General features: G+C 43.8%; 1 protein-coding gene across 2 annotated transcripts in view; it reads right to left on the bottom strand.

Annotated features, from left to right (window-relative positions):
• Osbpl10 (oxysterol binding protein like 10) overlaps positions 1-24,824 on the bottom strand; it is a 281,475-nt gene extending 256,651 nt beyond the window's left edge. The window contains exon 1 of one of the 2 annotated variants that reach the window (XM_047531595.1): positions 24,297-24,824. In XM_047531595.1, the coding sequence (XP_047387551.1) occupies positions 24,297-24,577 (281 nt within the window). In that variant the 5' untranslated portion in view covers positions 24,578-24,824. The remainder of the gene's footprint in view (positions 1-24,296) is intronic. The other variant, XM_047531594.1, reaches the window with a different exon arrangement.
• Positions 24,825-25,105: the final 281 nt, after the last annotated feature.

The raw sequence follows: 25,105 nt of genomic DNA, 5'->3' as shown, positions 1-25,105 counted from the left end.
TTTTCTCCATCACTCAAAACAGCTAATAAATAAACCAGAACATCAGATGAGTCTCAGGGCATCAGCTGGTTTATGTGAGCCTCCTTTGCTATTTAACAAAACCACAGGGCAAGAAGACCATTTTTAGAATCACCTTCCTGGAGTTTTCCCAAGGTGAGAAGCAGAGGTTCAATTTCTGGTTCTAACTCAGTCACACACTGGCTGTAACTTTGAACTAAGCGACATCTCTTTGGGACCATTGCCTCACTTGTAAAACAAAGCCTGGTCGAGATCATTTGAGACCCTTCAAGGCCCAGCACAATGCCCTATGAAGGAAAATGTTAGCCTCCCCTCCCCTGGACTGGTGATTTGATTTATTTTGGAAAATGCTTCCAGAAAAAGGATATAGGAAAAATGCCAGGATTATTCCTGGGTTGTGACATGTGGTCACTCTGCTACTTAAAATCAGCTTCTCTCAAATGCAGAGAATGAAAGTTGCCTATCAGGAAAAATACAACCCTCCCTCCTGAGGCCTGACATAGGCCACTGGAAAAAAGTGTTTTTCCAAACTCCCCGAGACGGGGAGGACCCTTTTGGCACTTGGCTGAATGCTTAAGGAATTACACATGGAAAAGCTTCCATGAGCAACAAGCAGCTCAAGACCCAGGGATCATGCAAACAGGGACCCTCAGAGATTCCTTCCAGAACATCAGTCAGCTTCCCAGCTAACAGTGCCACATACCCTGGATGCCAGAGAAATCAATTGAAATGAGGCACACACCAGCCACAGGGGGCTTGTCATTCAGATCTCCAGCCACCCTCACCACATTCAATAATGCCATGTAAAATTAAGCAAACCAGAACTCTGCCTTCAGCTCACATTCATGATAACAACAGCATTTACATCAATTAGGATTATAAACAGACATGGAAATGAGAGGCAATAGGGGAATCAGTTCAAATTTTTTGTCTTCAAGCCAAATTCCTTCTGCAGATCCAATTGACCTAAATGAGAAAGCAAGGCTGGAATGGACACCCGTAAGGTTACGGGAGGGATGAGATAACTTGGCCTTCTCCACCTTCTGTCCAGTGGGAGGCTCCGTCTCCTCTTTCACCAGCAAAGAAACCAAATGAATACCTCTGAACCTTCCCAAATCCCTGGGAACTGTCACCAGAGATTGTGCAGACTATTTCTCTCTCAAGGGCCTGAGCCATCTAGTCCCCTCACCCCACCCCAGGATCACTCACCACCTGGAAGAGCATGACCCCTATCCTGCACAGCATGGCTACGGAATGTCCCATAAGGGCCCATCTGTCCAAGGCTTGGTCCCCAGGGTAGTACTATGAGGAGGTGGTGGAACCTTTTGGACATGGGGCCTGGTGAGAGGTCCTTAGGTCACTGGGGATGAGCCCTCAGAGGGCCCCTTCCTCTCTCTTTTGCTTTCCAGACATGTGGTAATAAGCAGTTTTGCTTCATCATATGCTCATACCACAATATGCTGCTCATCACAAGCCGAAAGCAACAGGGCCAAGAGATCACGATCAGAGCCAAAATGAACCTTTTCTCTTTATAAATTAATTATCTCAGTTGTTTTGTAATAGTGATGGAAATCTGACACACACACATGTTTTCTTTCTTACATCAGAACCATCCTTCTTAATCCTCCTTAATATTCCCTTGAAAGGTAAAATAAATCCAAGGTCTAAAAATCTCACCTACAAAGGTTAAAAACACAACACGTTTGTACACCAAAGTTGCCCCCAAAAATGGTATAAACCACCTAGCAGTTCACAAATGTCCTAAGAACCCTTGCTTTGAAATGTTGAATCAAGAACCATGGCTTTATTATTTTGTTTGCCAGACCAGCTCTACACAGAACATCCTTCCACACCATAAAGTATATTTCTAAGCCAGTCTGTAAGAAACCAAGTTCTGAAGCTGTGCAAATCCACTCACTGGCCAAGCAAACACCAGTCCATGGCTGGTCACATGACATATGTCACATGACTGTGTCACAAGCCACCAAACAGGAGGGAACACCTAAGTGTGAGGAATCTGCAAGGCCAGGAACCAGGGAAGGGTCTAGGAGGGAAGCAACCTCCTACTGTGGAAAGCTAGCACCTCTGAACTTTATTTTAGCAGGCAGACAACTATTTTTAAATTTTATAGTAAAAGAGGGTGTGTATATGTCAGAGCAGGGAACACATGGGGACTCTCTGTACTTTTTGCTCAACTTTACTGAGGGCCTAAAACTGCTCTAAAATGTAAAGTGTATGAGAAAGAGAGAGAGAGAGTGCACACTAATGTTTGGAGGGGAAGACAGGGTAATTATCGATGTCTTCTTTTTTCTGTGATCTTTGCTCAATTTTCAAATTTTTCCATAAAAACTATGTAAAAATACCTTCATAACCAGGAAAAAAAGTCATTAAAACAGAATAATCGCCAGGTGCAATGGCGCATGCCTATAATCCCAGCAGCTTGGGAGGCTGAGGCAGGAGGATCCCAAGTTCAAAGTCAGCCTCAGCAAAATCGAGGCACTAAGCAACTCAGTGAGACCCTGTCTCTAAATAAAATACAAAACAGGGCTGGGGATGTGGCTCAGTGGTCGAGTGCCCCTGAGTTCAATCCCTGGTACCCCAAAATTTAAAAAACAAAATAACCATCATTCCCCCAAAAAGAAGACAATAATATTTGTATTAAAAAAAAAAATTCCGGGAGTGCGGGTAGTCAGTAGTGTAGCACTTGCCTAGCATGTGCAAGGCCCTAGGTTCAATCCCCTGCATCACAAAAAAAAAAAAATCCAAAAGTCATCAAACCACACTATACACTGAAAACAGGTACTACGGTCTGTTAGTCATGTTTTCAGAAAGTTAATTTTAAGTAGTTGGAAGACAAGTTTTAGAACTCATATTTAATTTTAAATAGCACATGATATAAAAGTTCTCTCTATGGAAGGATCATATATGCACACCAGCAGATGTGCCTGTAAAGTCTCTAAGGGTGCCCCCCACCCCCATCAAGACAATTGTCATTAATTAAATTCAAGTAAATTCTCTCATTTGGGTGCCACCCATTTCAGATCTGGGATCCTGTAGCCGAGTCTTAACTAACAATGGCGTTTGTACTTCTACTGAATACAGGATTTGCTAAGGAAAGGATAATCATGGTTTCGTGGATCTAGATTTTCAGCTTGGGGTGATAAAAAAGTCCTGGAGATGGATGGTGGTGATGGTCTCCCAACAAGAAGGATGGACACCCAACTATACACTTAAAATGGTTAAAATGGTAAGATTTATGTTATATAGGGTTTACAGCAACAAAGTGATTGTGTGTGTGTGTGCAGATTCCATCTCTTTTCAACAGGCGTCCATATGGGAGAGATGTCTTCAGTGTTCTGCCTGATTCCCCAGCTTCATTAAGTAGCACAGGGAGGAACTTCAAGGTTCCTTCTTCTTGCAAGAAGTCTAAAATGAGGTTTCAACCACTGCATCACTCTAACTTGTAGCATAAGACCCCTGTAAGAAAACTTTTCTGTTTGGTGATTTTTCATGAAGTCCACAGACATGGAGAGGTGGACCTGGGAAAGCAAATCCACATCTCCTAGGTGCAAGGCCCATGCACACAGGAAACACTAGCTCCAAATCACTGCCTCTTTGATTTCATTCATTAAACAAATATTTGCTGATTATCTACTATGTGCCAGGCACCAGACCAGGACTTAGGTCTAATGCCTGCTCTCCTGGATCTTGCTTTCAATCAAAATACTTCATTTCTTCGGCAATTTCAAATAACATTATAAGACATGGTGTGACTTCTGTTTCTTGAAGGAGCTATGTGTTTCTTTTGTGAGTGTGGCAGGAGGGTACTGGGGATTGAGCCCCATCCAGTCCTTTTTATTTTTTAATTTGAGAACAGGTCTCACTAAGTACCTGAAGCTGGCCTTGAACTTGTGCTCCTCCTGCCTCAGCCTCTTGAGTCACTGGGATTACAGGCGTGTATGTCCCTGTGCCCGGCTCTTTGTTGTTGCTGTTCTTTGAAATGAATCAAACTTACCAAAGAACTGCAAAAATATTACAAAGGGCTCTATATACCTTCATCCAGATTCAATCGTGATTGATGTTCTGGCACATCTGCTTTATCATGTGCTCTGGCCACCTCTCCCCTTCTCTCCTCCATCCACTCCTCCCCATCCCGCCCCCTGTCTCCTACCCCTCTCCTTCCCATTCCCTTTCTCCTTATAGAAACTTTGTCTTGAGCCATTTAAGAATGAGTTGGAGTTATCTCCTTTAATCCCTAAATATTTCATTATGTACTTTCCAAGAACAAGTACATTTTCTTATATAACGACAGTATCATTATCAATTTCCGGCAGCTTAATATTGATTCGACAGTATTATTAATGTATGGCCTACACTCAATGGCTGCCAGTGATCTGAACCATGGGAGGCAGGGTGCACAGGACTCAAAAGCTCACTCCTCAACCATGGAATGAACTGGAGACCACAGCAGGAGACACTACCTGCTGAGACACCCACCAAGGCCTTTCCTGTAGGACTCTCAGGGAGAGGGAGCGTCTCGGGACCTTGAAGTTTCTTCCTGTGTTACTTGATGAAGCTGACACCAATAACTACCTCACATTTAACCTGACTTCATGACTCATTTTGGTCCTATTTATTTTTGTTCTATAGTCACTGAAGATCTTAGATAAAAACGTCTTGTAATAAAATTCAGTAGCATCACCTTCCATACCCTCCCCATTTGAAGCCGTTATCAATCAGTAACCCTTCTGATTAGTACCTCCTCTTAGCATCCTCAGTTTTCACCATTATCTGTCCCTTCTAGAGACTTTCCAGGCCTTAGTGTGGGGGCAAGGGGACACTGGGGATTGAACGTGAGGCCCTCTACCACTGAACTTCATCACCAGCCCCTTCCTTTTTTATTTATTTTGAGATAGGGTCTCATTAAGTTGTCAAGGTTGGCCTTAAAATTGCAATCCTCCTGCCTCAGCCTCCCAAGTTGCTGGGATTACAGATGAGCACAGCTGTGCCTGATCCTTTCCATATTTTTTCCCCAAAACATCCATTCATGGAATATTAAGGTAACAAATGTGCTGTACACCCAGCTATGTACTGTGCCTATATCTGCACTTTATACCCAAAGAGTAAACTATTTCCACCACCATCATGCCAAGAACCAATTTCTTATGGCCGCCATTTAGAACTGATGGTCTACGATAATTCCCAACCTAGGTTGGGAAAGGAAGGAGAGCAAGGAGTTACCAGCATGAGAAGGAAAGCTGACTCCAGGTCAGGTATGAAGTTCAAATCCAAGACTCTAATTGACCCATCTTTCACAGATATGGCCTGGGTGGATTCCACCCTGTTCCAAAAACATGCTCAAAATATGGGAGATTTCACACATCTACACCAAGACTGGAAGTCTCAGGGGGTGTAAGTAAATCTTCCTCTTCAAAAGGAGGTGGGTGAGCCTTGAACAGTTCCTATAGTGTACCTGGCAGATCTCTCCAATGACAGTCTACCCTGCACTTTCAATGAGTGAACAATGGTCTCAGATCCCCCTCTGGTCACCAACCACCCACGCATTAGAACCAATACATACTTCTTCATACCAATCTTAAGTTGATGAGGTAAACAACATGTTTATATAATTGGAGTTTGGTAAAGTATCCAGCAAAGTTATTCCAGGTGAGTCTGACACAGATTTTTTAGATATTTGACTAAAATAATAGCAGATGCCAGGTAGAATACCTTAAAAAAATAATTAACAGCACCTGTCCTCAACTATTTACACGCTTACCAAAAAAAATGAACACAACCAAGTTCCCATGACCCATCGTTCGATTGACTACCTGCAGTGATATTCAGGAAAATTAAAAATAAAAATAAGTCAGGGGGAGATCTGAATTCCACTGGCTTACTACAAGTAGGAGTTGTACTTTTTTTCCCAGAGTCCAGCTCCAAAATTCTAAAATACAATTAGAAAAAATTAGGATATGGAATCAACGACATCCTCAACCAATTAGACCTAACTGACATTTACAGGACAGTTCACCCGACGGTAACCAAATGCATATTCTTCCCGCGTACACGTGGGATATTCACCACCAGAACATTGGCCAAGGTCATAGCCAAGGTCATAAAATAATCCTCAACAAAATGAAAGGAAGTAAAAGGGTACAAAATATATTCTCTGGTCATAGTAGGAAAATCTTCCAATGCTTGGCCTTAAAACACTTCTAAATAATTCATGGGTCAAAGAGAAATTCTCAAAGGAAATATGAAAATTTTTGACCTAAACTAAAACGAAAATGCAACCTATCAAATTGGTAAAGGCAACCAAAGTAGCACTTAGAGTGATATTCCCAACACTAAGTATTTTTATTAGAAAAGAAATATTTTCATCATTTAAACACCTAGCACTAGGCACAACCTCCTAAAGGTTGTACCATGTCCCAATAGCACCACAGGTTGGCAAGCAAGCCTTTACTACCTGGCATTTGGGGACATTTAAGATCCAAAATATAACAGGTTATAAAACAAGAAAGGGACATCTGGCCAGGCATGGTGTCACATACCTGTGAACCCAGCAGCTCAAGAGGTTGAGGCAGGAGGATCACAGGTTCACAACTTAGCGAGGCCCTAAGCTGTCTCTAAATAAAATATTTAAAAAGGGATAGGGATGTTGCTCAGCAGTTAGGTACCCCTGGGTTCAATCCCCAGTCCCCCCCAAAAAAAGTCCCCAAAACATCTGTTCCTTTCTGAGCAGCCACTCACAGGGAAGAAGCCCTGTGCATCAGCCTCTACCCACCTGGTGAGTACGAAAGCTCACAATGCCCAGATCCATGAAAAGCACACAAATGGGGTATCAGAGCACAAAGAAGAGACAAGCAAGACTCCAGTCTACTAATTTTTTTGTTTTTTTGTTTTTGTTTTGATACCAGGAAATGAACCAGGGGCACTTAACCACTGAGCCACATCCCCAGCCTTTCTTTGTATTTTATTTGGAGACAGGGTCCCACTGAGTTACTTAGGTCCTCACTAAGTTGCTGAGGCTGGCTTTGAACTCAAGATCCTCCTGCCTCAGCCTCAAGAAAGAGCACATGGGAGTGTAGTCCCAGCTACTCAGGACTGAGGCAGGAAGATGGCTTCAGGGCTGGAGTTCAAGGCCAGCCTGGGCAACATAATGACAGTTGGTCTCAAAACGGAAAAGAAAGAGCAAGATCCCTCCTAAACTGTGAAATCACTGATGGCAAAGACACACGCAACACCATGAGCCTCGGACACCAGGGGCAACGGAACTACAGGTCACTAGGAACATCTGCCAGCGATGGGCAGGTCAGCACTGGCAGTGGCCTCAAGCCCCAGAGTCTTCATCCTGCAGTCCAACAGGGACAAGGTCACCCAGGGTCCATAGGAGCTGCTCTTAGAAACTGGCCCATCATCACCCGAAAATTCCCAAGCCACATTCCACAGGCCCTGTGTACTCAACAAACGTTTTACAAGCAATTTTAAAACCAACATCCCATTCTTGATAATAGAGTTATTAGAATGAAGTTATAGGTTTAACATGGAGTATAAAGGAGAGTTCTGATTTTCCCATGTTGGAACAAGGTGAAAACAAGCAATCTGCTTCCCACTTCATCCCATTTACAGATGAAAACCCAGTGGAGGGTTATGTAAGATAAAACAACTGAACAGGGAAGGGATAAATGCACAAATCTCCCAAGCCTCGGGTTTAATGGTCCTTTCATAAGCTGCAAATATGCTGGCTTTACCTAGTTTAATGGACAATTGCTGGTAGGCACTAACAGATTCAGTCAATTTCACTGTAGTTAATGTCTGGAATTGTCTAAGAATCATTTCTACTACACCTGGGCATCTTCCAAACCAATCTGGAAGAAGCCTACAGAACAGAGGCCTCGGTGACCACTTTAGAAGACGAGAGTTAAGGCAAATTAGATAATTGCATTAGCGAGAGGCTACATTCAGGCAGGAATATACTGCAAACTCCACGGAACTTTTTTTTTTTTTTTAAATAGGCCAAATGAATTTTTTTGTTAAGCTTTTAATGCAATTTCAAGTTTACAGAGAAGTGACGATAATACACAGAACTATTTTACTACTAGAAAACGAATGACATTTTGCCACTGTTGCTTTATCATTTTCTCTCTATATATTTATTTTTCCTGGAACCACTTGAGAGTAAGTTGCAGACATATGGCACCTTTAAACCTCGGAATAGTTCAGTGTAGAAATATTAAAATCAAGTAGTTAACATGGACATTGTCCTATTATCTAATCTACAGACCTTATACACATGTTGCCAATCTTCAAAATAATGTCATTTATAGGAAAAGAAAATTTCAGATAATAAGTTACACTTAGTTGCGACACAAAGGAATTTAAAGTCTTAAATTAAGAAACAAAGCAAAAATAAAGGAAATAAACAAAGCCAAAAAAGCACTAAAAATACCAATAATGCTACAATGCGAGCAAGGAAAAGGAAGCGAGGCTTTAGATAAACAGAAATTCAGACAATTCCATGATACGAATAACTGCAATTTAGTTTCATCCAAGTTAGGTCATGCTTTGTTTTAAAAAAATAAAAACTTCATCCAGATTTAAACTTGATTTCACAGACACGAGTTGAGTCCTCTGTCTTCGATACAAAGATTTTTCTGAAGCATAGTCTTTATGTCCAACCCATAAAAATGGTCTATCCTATTAGTTCAAATGAGAAAGAATTGTGGAGTTTTGGCTTTTTAACACCATTTTCTGAATTTTGGCTGACTCCAAAGTAATCGTGAAAACTGACATTTGACAGAACAATTTCAGTTACAGGAAACTCCAAATTAACTAAGCGACCATAATAGCGTTACGATGCACTTTAGGCCAAGGTATCAGCTGCAGACTTCTCATAAAAAGAAAAGGCACACATTAGCCAAGCTAATAAAAATTACCACAAAAGTGATTTGCTGAAGTAAAGGGTGGCATCAATATGAAACGTTATATAATAAACATCTAGCAACGCTCTCAACAGCCATAACTAGGTTTTTGTCCTGTTCAACTTTTGGGGGACCAATACACTAAATGAATCAGCTGCAATGAGCAGACAGAAAAGTCCTGGGTTGCATGGTGAGCAGAGCAGGGTCAGGAGGCCCGTTTTTAAGGTATTAGTAATAGGGTGGAATCCAGATTCACAAGAATCCCAAAAGCCGAGTGCATTCACAAATACATAACCCTTTTTCAGCAAAGCCCACACTGCTGAACCAACTGGGAGGCCTCTGCATAAAATCAAGATTCATCTGTCAGTGCCTGCAAATCATCACAGGGCCAAAGAGTCCCCTCATCCAGCCCCCAAAAGCCCAGGTGCAAAAAAGGCCAAGGAAGCCAAGAGAAGTTACAGAGCAGCTGCCCAGAGGAAGCAAGAGTCAGTTAAGGGTGTCCAAGGAGAAAGTCCTAAGCACCCAGACCAGAGAAAACCCACCAACTGTCACCTACACACAGAAAGGGATTTCTACCCATGGGAGGGCTACACAGTCACTAATTAAATCACAGGACCTACTTCTTTTGGAAGGCCCCAGCTGGAGAGAAAAACCGAGAGAGAGGAAAACAAAGGGAGAGAAGAAAAGAGAATAATGATTATCTTGCCGTGGAATGAGTTGATACTGGTCTGTCCTGAGGCTAAGCCCTCAGTCATCTCATCTACAAAATGAGGGGGTAAGTATCCAAGTTCTTCCAGAGTAGTGGAAAGAAAAAACACTACAGTCAGACAAATCCTGACTCCACAACTTATTAACTGTGCACTCTATATCACTCTAGGCCTATTTCTTTATTGTAAAACAGAGATTCTACCTGCATCAATTGAGATCTGATCTGTGAACAGATGCTTCTAAAAGAAGTTTATTCCCCACGCCCCCATGGAAAATTCCAGTTGAAGGCCCATGATTTGCAATGGCTCCATTCCACAAAGTTCTCAGAGACCAGGTTTCTTCTGTCTTGATGGGCTTCATTCCAGGCACCTCAAGATTCAAGATGGCAGCTGGAATTCCATACACCATGTCTGTATTCTAAGAAGAAAGAAAAAAAATTGGAAGAGACAGAAGAAAGTTCCAGGAAATTACCATAAGATGACTCTGCTTACATTCAGAATATAATCTCATGGCCATCCCTGGCTACAAGGAGGAGAAAGGGTGTGAATATAGTTTTATTTAAGACAGTCACATATCACCTAAAAACTGGAGTTCTGTGACTATAGAAGAAGAGGAAAATGGATAGATCTGTGATATCCCCACTCTCATTTTAAGGATTATGTTGGAAGATGATAAAATGTGTCTAATGCTTCCTAGGTTCACAAATAGTGCTAGGGCCAACATTCCCCTGTGGTAATGTGGACGTATCATGACCAGTGGTCCTAGGAGCCTTTTCCAGCCTGGTCCATCATCATTGTCTTTTCTCTGGCCACCCCACACACAACCTGCAACCCAGTCACACCAAACCCATCTCCTCCTTTCATGCCTCCAAACTACTGTACTCACAAAGACTTGTGCCAGGAAACCCTACTCAAGCCCTCTTCTGCAGGATGAGCTCCTCTCCTTAATGTTCTAGAATGTCCTAGAACATTCTTCACCTCAGGGCTACTCTCTCTGTGCCAGCCATTCCTACGTCCCAAACACACAGTGTTCATTTCATCCTAACAACCCTATTACACAGACACTATGTTGCTCCCCTGTTACAGGTTAGGAAACTGAGGTACAGTGAGGTTAAATAACTGGTCTGAGCTCACACAGGTGGTACAGAGCAGAACTGAGATTCAAACCCAGGGAATTTATCGGACCTGAGTCTGATCTCTCAGCTACTAGGCCACTCCATTATCTGCATTAGGGGTCCAGGGGTTGTTTAATTTTTTGTTGGCACATTATAATTATACATAATGGTGGGATTCATTGTTATATATTCATACGTGCACATAATATAATTTGGTCAACTTCATTCCCCAGTACTTCCCCTTTCCCTTCCCTCCTTTCTCAACCCTACTGGTGTCCCTTCTATTTTCATGAGATCCTCCCCGCCCCACCCCCTTGTTTTTCTTTCTTCTCTCTAGCTTTCACCTATGAGCAAAAACATACGATCCTTGACCTGAGTTTGGCTTATTTTGCTTAACATAATTGCTCTCAAGGTCCACCCATTGTCTTGCAAATGAGGGCATTTCATTCTTCTTTATGGCAGAATAAAACTCCACTTTGTACACATACCACATTTTCTTTATCCATTCATCCACTGATGGACACCTAGGCTGGTTCCACGGTTTGGCTGTTGTGAATGGTACTGCTATAAATGTGGGTATGCACGGATCACTGTGGTATTGACGGCTTTAATTCTTTAGGATAAATGCCAAGGCAAGGTACTGCTGGGTCATATGGTGGTTCCATTCTTAAGTCTTTTGAGGATCTAAGTGTCCTTCTAGATCAGGGATGGTCAAATTAAACCCCACAGGCCTTATGCAGCCCACTGCCTGTTTTACGAATACAGTTTTATTGGAACACCTCTGCTCCCACTTGTTTTCAATGGGAGGGTTGCACAGCAAGCACCACAGAGACCATATTGCCCATAAAGTGTCAATTCTTTCCTATCCTGCCCTCCCTAGCAGCAGTCTGCCTTCCCCTATTACAGAATGTCAGTGAGCTCCTCAAGGCAGGATCTGGGCTTTTTTTCTCTTTTGTCCCTGGATTCTCACTTGGCATTTGGCTCATACACAAAAGGCCCACAAGAAATATCCGGGGTACAAACACTCCACCAGGCTTCATTATGTGCAAAGAGGAGTGTGTGTGACAGAGCACGCTGCGGCTCACTCGGGACTTTTGTACTTTCTCCATTCTGTCCAGAGTAGACTTCACAACCCAAGGGCCCAGGGAACCACTGGGGTGCATTTCGCTACATTATGAGAAGCCCACCAATACCCAGATGGACTGACCACCAGAAAGACAAGTTGAGGGTCATCAGTATCTGTCACCTCATCTACTAACTCCCCTAAACACAGGCCCAGGTAGAGCCTCCAATTCCACCATGCTTAGAGTCCAGGGTGCCTCCTAAAGTCCACATGATGGCCTCACAGACACTTAAAATCACAGAAAAGAGTCACAAAAAACTGATGCTGGTTGTCTTTCAACTTTTTGTGTTTCCATCAATATATTTATAGAAAGGGAGCAAACTACACAGAAACATAAATAGTCCCCCTCAAAACTACAACAGAAGAAAAAGTTATTCATGGCTCAAAGGCCTTCTCTGACCTTCATAGAACTGCCACAAAAAGTCGTGTAGAACGTTTCCTAATTTTATCAAGGTTATTGGTATCATGGCAAGAGAAACAAATAAAGCACTTTCTTTCTAGGCTATAACCATATTCAATCCAGTCTGGGTTATCAAAAATCAAATTCTGGACTGTTTTCTTTTTAATTCTGACTTGGCCCAGACCCAAATCACATCAGCGGGAGCCAGAAGAACTGCAAAAAGCCTCCCTCGTTTCCGGCACAATTGTTTCAACCTCCTTTCAGGACACAAAGGCCCAAATTGCTTCTTTCTTCCCAGAGTTCTCAGACAACTGTCCACAAGCTGACCATGAGGAACCAACCTCAGGGGAGGCAGCAGAGACGGCCTTCCACTGTGCAAACCAAAGTACTTCAGTCACCTGGGTCCTCACACAAGAGGAAGGCTAAGACACATCTACACTTGCTAAGGCCTGGTCTAAACTGACCTGCCAACTCACACCCCAGTCCCATAAAGATATGTACTCATTGGTCTAACACAAGACTCTCAATTCACAAACTTCTGCCAAGAATCTATGCTATAGTTTGGATCTAGAACATTCCCCAAAGTACCATGTGTTCAGAGGTGGGTGTTATGGTTTGGATATGAGGTGTCTCCCAAAAGCTCATGTGTGAGACAATGCAAGAAGGTTCAGAGGAGAAATGACTGGGTTGTGAAAGTCTAAGCCCAATCAGTGAATTAACCCCCTGACAGGGGTTAACTGAGTGATAACTGAACTGGTAGGGTGTGGCTGGAGGAAGTGGGTACTGGGGGCATGGCTTTGGGGTTTATATTTGTATCTGGCAATTGGAGACCTCTCTCTCTGCTTCCTAAGCACCACTGAGCTTCTCCCTTTGCCACACTCTTCCGCCATGATGTCCTGCCTCACCTCAAGCCCCAAGGAATGGAGCCAGCCTTCCTCAGACTAAGACCTCTGAAACCAAGAGCCCTCAAATAAACTGTTCCTCCTCTCTGGTTGTTCTTGTCAGATCTTTTAGTCACAGCAGTGAAAAACCTGACTGAAACAGTGAGGCTTTGGGAAGTGACTAGATCTGAGGGCTCTGTCCTCATCAGTGGATTCACCCACCGGGAGTTAGATGGATTACTGGGGGGGGGGGGGGGCTAGTTGGAGGAAGTAGGTCACTGGGGGGAGTGTGCCCTGGAAGGGTTTATCTTCTCTCTGACCCCTTCCTCTCTCTTGCTCTCTCTACTTTCCAGTTGCCATGAGCAGACCAGCTTCCCTCCACCGTGCCCTTACCATGCTATTCTGCCTCACCTCAGGCCCAAAGCAATGGAGTCCTCTGACCATGGACTAAAACCTCTGAAACAGTGAGCCAGAATAAATCTTACCCCTCTAAGTTGTTCTTGTCAGGTATTTTGGTCATCCCAATAAAAAACTAACTAATAAAGCCCACTACATGCTAAGCACCAGGCCTGGACTGGAGCCTGTTGGAGTCTCACAAGGTTACAAAGTTAGTATCTTTTACAGATGAGGAGACCAAAGCCCAGCAAGTTAAATAACTGGCTCAAGGTCACTTAGCAAAAAAGGAGCAAAGATGGACTATGAAGGAGCACAGCACCAGCCTGAGTGCTTGTCCACGACCCTTCTCAGAAACATTGCAACTAGCCTGAGGAACGGGCAGCCCCCAGCTTTCCAAAAGCTGGAGTCAAATGAAATTGGATCAGAGTAGAGCACAATCCATCCACTTGTACCCTGCCACTGGGAGTGGGAGATGGTTCAGTCACTCTGGAAAAGAGCTGGCCACTTTTACATAGGATGCATCTATCCTATGACCCCACAATTCAATCCCAGGGATTTACCCAAGAGAAAAAAAAGCATATGTCCACACGAAGACCCCCACACAGAGAGCAGCTTTACTTATAATAGCCCAAAACTGGAAACAACCCAAATGTCCATGCACAGGTGATAGGATAAACAAATTGTGAATTTTCACAGCATGTACTACCACCCAACAACCAAAAGAAACAAATTATAAACTACCGATGGGCGGAGCAACACAGATGAATCCCAGAAGGTTATGCCGAGCTGAATAAATCAGACTCCAAAACAGATATCCTGTGCGGTCCCATTTACATGATACCCAAGAACAGACAAAACCAATTCAGGGAAACAGAAATCAGAAAGGGACTGCAGAGCGAAGAGAGCTGGCCAGAACGAAGCACAAAGAAACTTCCAGGGTGGGAGGAAGGTAGAAATATCCTGTGCCTTTTGGGGCAGTGGTTACCTGCCATAAACCACTGTCCAAACATGAAGACCTGAGCTCCTATTTCATGTTGATCATTACCTGTAAAGAAAGTTGTCAGGTTAATTAGTGAGTCATTCTGATGATGAAATGGAAAACACTGATTATTCTACATATACTTCCAAATGTGGTTGCTCAACAGTATTTAAAGAAACCCCAAAGAAACTGATTTGCCCGTTAAAAGAAAATTAGGCTTATTGGCTGGCCTTAGAAACAATTTGACTGACGATATTACATACCTTGCATTTGCCCAAGGGGTCTGTCTAGTAGACAGAGATGAACGAGTCCACCAACCCTTCTTAGCAAGCCCACTTACAGTCATGACAGCTATGTGGGCCCTCCCAAGGAAGAGATGCCTGTCACCATGGCAACCACGGAAGGGTGGGAAACGGGGATGGGGATGGGGAAGGAAGGCAGAGATCTTAAGAACCAGCTTAAACTACGACCATGTGGGAACCTGAATAATTCCCCCACCCCCAAGATGCCCAGATCCTAATCCCTGGACCCTATAAAACGTTGCCTTATATGGCAAAGACTCTGGCATGTGGCAGATGTGATTAACAATCTTGAGATGGAAAGATCATCCTGGATTATCTGGGTGGGCCCTAAATGCAATCACCAGAGCTCTTCTAAGAGGGAGGTAGAGGGAGGCCTGACACATACCAAAGAAGACAACAGGAGCCCCGAGGCAAAGAATGGGGTGATGCCATTACAAGCCAAGGACCGGCGGCAGCCACCTGCAGCTGGACAACGCAAGAGGTGGCTCTTCCCTTAAAGTCTCCAGGAGGACCGCCAATATTTTGTTCTGCCAACATCTTGACTGTGGCCCAGTAAAACTATCTGACATTCTGGGCCTGAAAAACAGATAGAATAAATATGTGTTGCTTTAAGCCACCAAGTTTGTGATCATTTGTTATAGCAGTCATACAGAACTGATAGGGATTAGAAGTCCTAAACACTCTATAGTTTCAGCCAAAGGTCCATGTTCCCCCTCCGTCAACTCAAACTTCTAATACATATTCAAAATAACAAAACCCCGTTCGCTTTTCTTCAAAGAAAATATCTTCATTCACAGGGATAGTAGGCAATGATTTCCTAAACAGGAGTCAAGGAGAACAAATCATAAAAAGAAGAAACTGGAAAATGTGGCTAGATTAAAATTAAGAATTTATCTTTATTAAGACACTAGGAAGAAGCTGGGCATGCTGGGGCATGCCTGTAATCTCAGTGACAGGGAGGCTGAGATAGGAGGATGGCAAGTTCTAGGCCAACCTCAGCAACTTAGCAAGACTCTGTCTCAAAATTAAAAAAAATTTTAAAGGACCAGAAATGTAGCTCCATGGTACAGCACCCTGGTTTGATACCCAGTACCCACCCCACCAAAAAAAGGAGGAGGAGGAGGAGGAGAACACACTAGTAAGAGATGAAATGGCAAACCACAGAGAGAGGAAAGTACCTACTTTCTCTGTATCTGAGGTGCCCAGGCCCACATGTGCACACTCCAAAAGGACAGGTACCAGAAGATACAAAGAAGGCTTAAACTACACTAGATGTTAGGATGCACACCTGTAATCCCAGCAACTCAGGTGGCTGAGGCAGAAGGATCACAAGTTCAAGGCCAGCCTCAGCACCTTGGTGAGATCCTCAGCAACTTAGCAAGACCTTATCTCAAAATAAAAAATTAGGACTGGGGACATAGCTCAGTGGTACAGCACCCCTGGGTTCAAACCCTAGTACCAAATAAATTTTAAAAAAACACTTAAGATTCACTAAGAAAAAAGCAGACAGCCAGTTGACAGGCAGGCAAAGGACTCAAACAACACCTCACCAGACATGATGTCCAAATGGCCAATAGACACATGAGAAGGTGCTCAACATCATCAATCATCAGGAAAAGGCAGGTTTTATATCACAAGGAGATACCACCACTCACCCATCAAATGGATGAAATGAAAACAAGAGACTGTCAAGTGTGGATAAGGATGGAGAGCACCCAGAACTCTCTCACTTCTGATGGGAGTATTTTTTTTAAATAATTTTTAGTTGTCAATGGACCTTTATTTATTTAAATGCGGTGCTGAGAATCAAACCCAGTGCTTCACACATGCTAGGCAAGTGCTCTACCACTGAGCCACAACCCCAGCCCCTGGTGGGAGTATTACAGATCCAACCACTATGGAAGGCTCTCAGGCAGTAACTACTAAGTTGCACTGCGGAAACACTGGACCCCAATATTTCCACTCCCAGGTGTGCCCCCTCAGAAATGCATAATTCTTGTCTCCAAAACACATGCATGAGAATATTCATAGCAGCACTGTTCAGAAGGGGCCCAAACAGGGAAGTACTCAAAGATCCATCCCTGACATCTAAACGAACTTATATATTCATATCATCAAAGACCAAATATCACCATTATACACAGAAACACAGATGGCCACACACACATATTCAGAAAAAGAATTCAGACATGAATGATCACACGGATCACATTCTTTGTGCTATACAGTTCAAAGGGAGGCCAACCCAGGGTAGATGGTTGGGGGAAGTCATAAGGACCAGTGGCAGGTGTTGGCTACCCTTTCCAGAACTAGGTGTGCTCCTTTGTGAAAATTCTCTGGCCTGTGTTCACTGGTGATTTGTGTCCTTTTCTAAATGTATGTTAGACTTCAAATTTATCCCTATCACTCAGAGCCACACAGAGACTATGTAAAAAAGCCTGGCTTTATTTTTTCTCAATAACTTTTTCAAACTGCAAAATAGATGCAAGTTCACCAGAGGAAAAAAACAGAAGTAAAAAAAAAAAAAACAAAAACCTCACCATCCCACTATCCCACAAAAACCACGGTAATCGTTTTGGGGTAAATTTCCTCTAATATACCTTTTTTTACACATTTAAAAGTCAGAGAGGACAGATCCTGCAGGGAGTAGTTAATACAAAGAAGGTGCTCAATAAATATTTTAAACCATAAGTGAATAAATCTTACTATATGCTGTTTTGTAACCTAGGCAACATCCCTTTATTATTACTGTCCATGAAGCAATCCAGTGTCCCTAAAGGATTTTGGTGCACAGCCTGAGAACAACCTGGTAGTCCAGGCAGCAAATGTGCAAATACTTCCTAAGTACACACGGGCAAGAAAGTAAAACCCAGGGCACTGATCTTCAACTCTAATATCCCCAATTACCTCTAAAAATATTGGAATATTCAAAAAACACTCATTTTAATTCAGCATGGTTTTAAAAATTAATATATGCCCCAGTGACTTTCATATTCTCTCTGTTTTTTTTTTTTTTTTTTTGGTGTGTGTGTGTGTGTGTGTGTGTGTGTGTGTGTGCGCGCGCGTGCCCACACACTGGGGATCAAATGCAGAGCCCTGTGCATTGCATGCTAAGCAAGTGCTTTACCACTGAGCCATACCCACACCCCAGCTGCTCCCCAATGACTTTTCTTTCTTTTTTTTTTTTCTAATGGGACAAGGAGCCCCCAAATGTATTTCCAAAGCATACTGTTAGCCGGGGTGAGTCAAAAGCAAGCCCTGGATATTTGGTCACTAACAGCCCACCTGGGTGGTTTGTGGTGGGCCCTCAGCCAGCACAGATATGTTACAAGGAAAGTCAGAATCTCTGATCCAGAAGACAAAGGCCGATGGTCAGAGAGCAGGAAAATGATAAACTTATTAACACAGGACAAGCCAACAAACAGGTACAAAGCCAAAAATTACAATATTAATATTAATGATAATGTATTGTTATTTTACTTTTATATATTATTAATTATATTATACACATTATATTACATATTATACATTATAAAAGTAATAATGTTAATAGTAGCTAGCATTGGCCAAAATAGAACCAAACCTTAGTTTAATTACTTCTCCTATTCAGTCCACATTACTATCATGGTTTGGATGTAGTTTGTCTCCTCAAACTTCATGTTTTTGGAGTAACATTATTGAGAGACGGTGGGACTTTTAAGAGGTGTTTGGGGCATGAGGGTTTCACTCTCATGAAGGGACTAATGCTGTTCTCCAGGAACTAGATTAATTCTGGAAGAAGTGAGTTCTTGCTCTTTTGTGATTGAACCAGATGCCCTAAAAGAAGGTTGTTATAAAGCCAGGCTGCCCCCTCACATTCTGTTTCTTCTGCAGGTGCCTGACTACCCTTTCCCCTTCCCACCATGTTATGACTCAGCATGAGACCCTCACCAAATGCAGCCACCAGATCTTGAACTTCCAGTTTCCAGAGCTCTGAGCCAAATAAACTTCTTTCCTTTATAAATTACCTTGTCCCAAGTGTTTTATTATAGCAGCAGAAAACAGACTAAGACACTGAATCAGATCCTATTCTCACCGTGGGAGAGAGTAGTGACCAAGACAGAAAAAATTCCCTGTCCCAGGGAGTTTACAATCTAATGAAGAAATTTTTTTTAAAAAAAGTAAATATGGAACATGTCACATGAGAAGGGAGACTGGGATATCACACTGGGGAAGGGAAACTGTAATTTGGTTCCAAGTTTTAAAATGATTCCTTCAAAACAAAGTCATCATTTCCTCCCCCAAAGAACTCTGAAATAATTATGTTAATATGGTCCCTAGACAACCACAGCAGTCAAAAATAAAAATAATAAAAAAAGAATTTTATGGACCAGAAAGGGTCCACTTAAGAAAGGACAAATTGATGATCCAATAATTGCCACCATTTCTGGTTTCTCGCTAGGCACTATTCTCAGTCCCTTATACACCAGTCATTTACTCCTCAAACCAAGCTAATGAGAAGAACAACACAGTTTTTCCCTGTTTAACAGAAGAGACAGCAGAAGCCAGAGCAATGAAGGACCTGGCTAAGTGCTGATGTTGAGTTTGAAACCAAAGTCTATACTACTCTTCCTCCCCAGTAAATGTCCCCTGGCCTGACGATTTTTCCTTTTGCCAACACCTCTTCCTTATCCTAGTCAAGATTTGCCTTTCAGTATTTTACAGAGTTCTTACATCCCCACTGACCACCAAAAAAAAAGAACTGGATGTTGGTTCCAGGTTTACAGTGTCCTCTTCTCCAAATACCAAAAAGTAAATGGCAGAGATCATCATCAAATATTTACATAGCAGTGTCTAGATCCAATTAGAAATTATTTCCTTAAACACCAAATGTTAGGAGCAACCCCAAAGTAGTTCCATTTTGGTTTGTGACTAAAATTAACCTTAGGGCAAATGAGAGTTCATACAGCCAATTTCCCACTGGGTTTAGGCACCCCAAGGCACAAAGTCCAAAGAGAACTCTTGGTTGTCCCTCATCCTACCCACAAAACACATTCTTCTCCTGTGATCCTTGTCTCTGCAAAAGATACCTCAACCTCCTGGTCTCAAGGGCCTGCAATTTAAGGGTTATCCTTGACCCCTCTCTTTCCAAACCTTCACATCCAATCCAATGACAATTTCTATCCTCCCCATTCAAATATATCCTTTCTCTTCATTTCTCCTTCCTCCCGAAACCCCAGGTCCCAGCATCTCTTGCCTACACCATTGGTCTCCCTGCCTCACTGTATGTTCCCTTGAAAATCTTATCATAGCAATCAGAGTGAACAAATCACCATGTCACCTTCCTGCCTAAAATTCTTCTGAGTAACCAAAACACTGAGATTCCTAGCCTGGGCTACACCAGGTGCTGTGTGACCTGGCACAGCTTGCCTCCCCAGGTTCTAGAGTTCTGTTCTCCCTGATTCCCTCCATATGAAAACCAAAACATGAGTGATAAGATGGCATTCAACAAAAGCCAGGCAGAGTGGCGTGCACCTGTAATCCCAATGGCTCAGGAGGCTGAAGCAGAAGGATTGCAAGTTCAAGGCCAGTCTCAACAACTTAGTGAGGCCCAAGCAACTTAGCAAGACCCTGTGTCAAAATTTTTAAAAAATACAATAAAATAAAAAGGGTTGTGGTTCAGTGTTAAGAGTCCTGGATTCAATCCCCAGTACCAAAAAAAAAAAAAAAAAAGAAAAGAAAAGAAAGAAAAATATATATATATATCATTCCACATGAATATGGGAAAGCAGGAGACCCAGATTCAGTTAAAATGATTCCCACAAATACCTGCCTTTACCTCATCACCCCCTTTTTAAACTTTCCCAGCACTTACTTACCACTTCCTAAATGCTTTTGTTCCTTTATGTAGACACATTTACTCCTTAAAGTCATCCTGCAAACCTAAAATATTTTCTTTAAACATGTATAACAGTGAGTTGGACAAAATCCTCCAGCCATGTTTTCCTCCTGCTATGATGCCTCTCAGCCAGTAAGTGTGAGCCCAGCATTCTGGACGTACTCTCCTGGGTGTGTTCCAGAACACAGTTTTCTCGCCCATGAATTCTCTGTGTGGTTTACCTCGTGTTCTGACCTTAACTGCCTTCCTAGGAGCCTGCTGATGGGGCTGTGGTGCTCCAAACAAACCAAGGCATAATAAACATTCAGATGTGCACCTTATAGCACTTAAGGGCAGGAAAGAGGACACCAGGGCAAAAACTTCATAGGTGACATTCAAGGACTGGGACACACCACTGGCCTGTGGTTTCAAAACTGGTGTGTTAATTCTGACGTGACTCTGATTTTTTTGTTTGTTTGGTTTGGTTTTTGTCTTTTTGTTTTAACTTTTTCCCCTGGCTATAAGTTCTACATTCATTCACTTTCTTTGCATTGAAACAATCAAGATGATGAAGGCTCTTTATGCTAATATCCATAAGCTGTGACTTGTGCTGTAATTTCATAATAAATGTGTTTTCTTTCATGTTTTAAAACTGAAGAAAAAAAAAAAAACATGTCGTGGGTGACTGATGTTAAGTCCTGGGAGATGGTGAGGAGCATTAGCAATGGCACACAGCTTGGGAGGACTCGCCAAGAATTCTGTAGCTGGTGGCTCGTCAGGAACTGCAGGTAGGGGTTGGGGTGGTAGCTCAGTGGTAGAGCACCTGCCTTGCATTTGTGGGGCACTGGGTTCGATCCTCAGCACAACATAAATAAAGTGAAGGTGTTGTGTCCATCTAAACTAAAAACTTTTTTTAAATTTTTAAAAAAGTACAGCTTGGGCTGGGGATACAGCTCAGTTGGTAGAGTGCTTGCCTTGCATGCATAAGGCCCTGGGTTCAATCCCCAGCACCAAAAAGAAAAAAAAAAAAAAAAAAAATTCAGGTAATTTGAAAAGAACTGCCAGAGGAAGATACTGTGCAGTCCAAAAAGAAAGGCGACATGAATCAGGCCAACTGTTTACACCAAGGCATTTCCCTGGATGAGGGAATGGTGGACTCACTCTACTGGTCAAGTCTAAGTTTCCTCCATAAGAACACACCCACGGTGTTGTTCTCTGGAGTAACTCCAGGCCCTAAAACATAACCTGGCACACAGTAGAGGCTCAACAAAATGGTCTCTGAAAAAATAAACTAACTGAACAAATGAATACATTGCCAAGGCTTCGGTCTTCATCCTGCTCTTTCTTTTCACAGATGCAGATCTCTTTTACCCTTGAGAAAGGAATGTGTGATCACTGGGTAATCATAAATCTTCTCCAGACCACTAATGGACCGTCAGCCATAGTTCAGAGAACACACCATGAGAAGTGTAGACCCTGACACAGAGACATTAGCCACTGCAGACAATGCCTTAGCAGTCAATGGTAGACTTGGAAAATGGGTGAGTCCGCTGTAGCAAGAACAAACATTGGCAGACCGCTATAAATCACAGTACGCAAACTCAATAGAGAAGAGACTTCCCTTAGGCACACTCAGTAGTATACGAAAATCACATTTTACCTAGGTAGCTTTCTACAAGGTAGGTTTGTTATCATCATCAATTATTTACTTTGCTGCTTCATATCTTACCTCCAATCTAAAAACCACAGTGAGTTTAAAACTATGTCGAAGTGCTAGGCACCGTGGTAAACACCTGTAATCCAAGCTACTTGGGAAGCTGAGACAGGAGGATCACAAATTTGAGGCCAGACTCAGCAACTTATTCAGACTCTGTCTCAAAATAAAATACAAAAAGGTCTGGGAGTGTAGCTCAGTGGTAAAGTGCCTCTGGGTTCAATCCCCAGAACCAAAAAGAAGAAAGCTATACAAAAGATCATTACTCCAATTCCTCTTAAATCCACTCCAAAAAAACAAATCCTTTAATGCACACTGTAGGTAAAACACTACTCAACCAAGGAAAACAACCGTAATCCAGGGTAAAAGCTCTGTTGACATCATAAACTACCTGAAGGAATAGCATTAAAAGTGATAACCTAACAAACCAACAAAATGCTGTCACTGACAGGTTACCTTGAGGAGTCATTAACAAGACACAATTTCCAAGAACCAAAAGCAGATTTAGTCATCTCATCTCTCTCCCATCCTACACACTCTACCTATTCTTTTTCAGCTTTCAAGAACTGAAGGGAGAAAGGAAGGGGTAAGAGCAGACACTGAGGTTATTTTTAGACATTAAAAAAATTCAAAAGTTAAGCGCAATTTTCACTAACATAGTAACACATCTCCAAGGAAACCCAGGTGACTCTGAAACTTCTATATCTAGAATATCAAGAGAGAAACGACTCAGTTTCCATACATCCAAATTCCTCTTCCTCCAAGTTGAGTTTCATGAAAACAGCCTACTGTTTCTGCTGGAAGCCATTTGAATCTTTCCAGCTTCCAGGAAGAGATGACCAAGAAATCTATTCCTCCTACCAAAGATAAACAAGACTTTGCAGGATGTGATTCAAATCTACTAAGAGCCATGGTCTATTGAAGGGAGGTCAAAGGATCTCACCAACAACCTCTCCAGTGCCCCTGCATGGCATTTGTGTTTTTCTCCAGCCTGTTTTTCAGAAACCAAGTTTAAAAAAAAAAAAAAAAAAGAGTAGTGTCATATCTGATCCTTACAAGTTATTCCTCACAAAAGTAGTACACACACCTAAGATCACCCCAAGTACACAAGGAGCCCCTTTCCTTGATATCCTCATCCTTCCATGGATCTGTCCACAAGTAGGCCAAAGGGGAGAGAGCAAGAAACTTAAAAAGGCATCTAAAGGGGAAATCATTTAAACAGCAGACTGTCCATTTTGAAAAAGGGAGAGGGTGTTTTCGTTTTCCTTTCTTTTTTTTTTTTTTTTTTTTTTTTTTTTTTCTTTATTTTAAGAAACTTGCATTGCAGAGATTGGAGGTGGGAAGCCACGCACTGAGGACGGGGTATACATGCCCGCCGGAGGACGCCAAGAAAGACTAGTGGCAAGATCTGTTGGTGGCACTGCTGTTTTTAAACACCAAAGTTTAAAACTACGTTATGGGAGATTGCTGTGATGGGACCAGACGTGCTGTTTGAACCGGGCACAAAGCACGCCTTCCCTGCCTGCCTTTCTCAGCCATTCTTAAGGGTGCGGGAAACTAACTGCTGGCAGGGAGAGCAAGGGAATCAACCAGCACGCTTCTCCTGTCACTACAGACCCTGCAGGTACCAGCACAGAAGAAAACCAGGGCTCTCGCCTCCCTCCCCGCCACTGCGGTGCAGTCCCGGGGTGGGGCCCTGGCGCACCCTATCCTGGGTTCCACACCTGGAAGGGAGCAGGGACTCAGAAAGGGCACGGTGCGGAGGCAGCACCGCGATCGCGGGTGTCACCATCGCGCGCGCACACAAACACACACTGAGCAGCGCGGGGAGGGGCGCGCGGTGGCGCGGGCGGTGGCGCGGGCGGCGGGCGCGTTACCTGTTCTGCCAGCCCTGGAGGAGGTTGGTGTATTTGCTGAGCACGCCCTCGAGCGCCGGCTCCCGCCGGCGGCTGCCTCCCCCGGACGGGCTAGCGGCCACCGAGCCCGGGCTGCTGCGGCTGCCCCCGCCGCCCAGCCCGGCCGCCGCCGATCGGCTAGAGACCCCCCGACCTGCCAGAGAGCAGGAGGGCGAGGAGCCCGCCGAGGTGGCGCGGCTGCTGCTTCGGCTGCTGCTGTTGCTGCCCCCGCCGCCGTCTGCGCCCTGGGCCGCCCTCTCCATGGTCCCTGCGCGCCCGGGACGCGGGTGCCCGCCGCGGTGGCGGCTGCCGCTGCTGCTACAGCTCCGGGCGCCCGGGCCGCGCGTGGCTGCTCCAAATCCCCGGGAAATGCCTGACTCATACAGGAGGAAGAGGAGGAGGAGGCGAAAGAGAGCTGGGAAGGAAGCCAACGGGGCTGGATGCAGCTGCGGCCGCCCCTCCTCCCGCCGCGGCCAGGGCCCGGCCCCTCCCTCCCTCCGCACTAGTTTCCCCGGCAAGTTCGGAGCTCTCGGCCCGCTCAGCCAGCCCTCCTCGGCTTCCTCCTCTGCTTTTGCCTCTCCGCGGCCGCTGAGGCCCGGAAAAGGGGTGCTCCCCAGGGCCGATCGGCAAGGTGGGCACGCCCTAAATCCACGCCCTGCCGCCCCGGCGTTCCTTCTGCCGCCCCCTCTCGGATCCGAAGGGGCGTCAGGGAATCTCCGCGCGTCACTCCCCACCCCCAACCCACCTCGGGACCTGGAGGAGGGACGGCCCCACCCACCGGGTCCACCCGG

The sequence above is a fragment of the Sciurus carolinensis genome, chromosome 17 (assembly GCF_902686445.1).
Source record: "Sciurus carolinensis chromosome 17, mSciCar1.2, whole genome shotgun sequence".
Lineage (NCBI taxonomy): Eukaryota > Metazoa > Chordata > Mammalia > Rodentia > Sciuridae > Sciurus > Sciurus carolinensis.
Note: the sequence above shows the minus strand (reverse complement) of the source record. Positions and strands in the feature narration are given on the sequence as shown.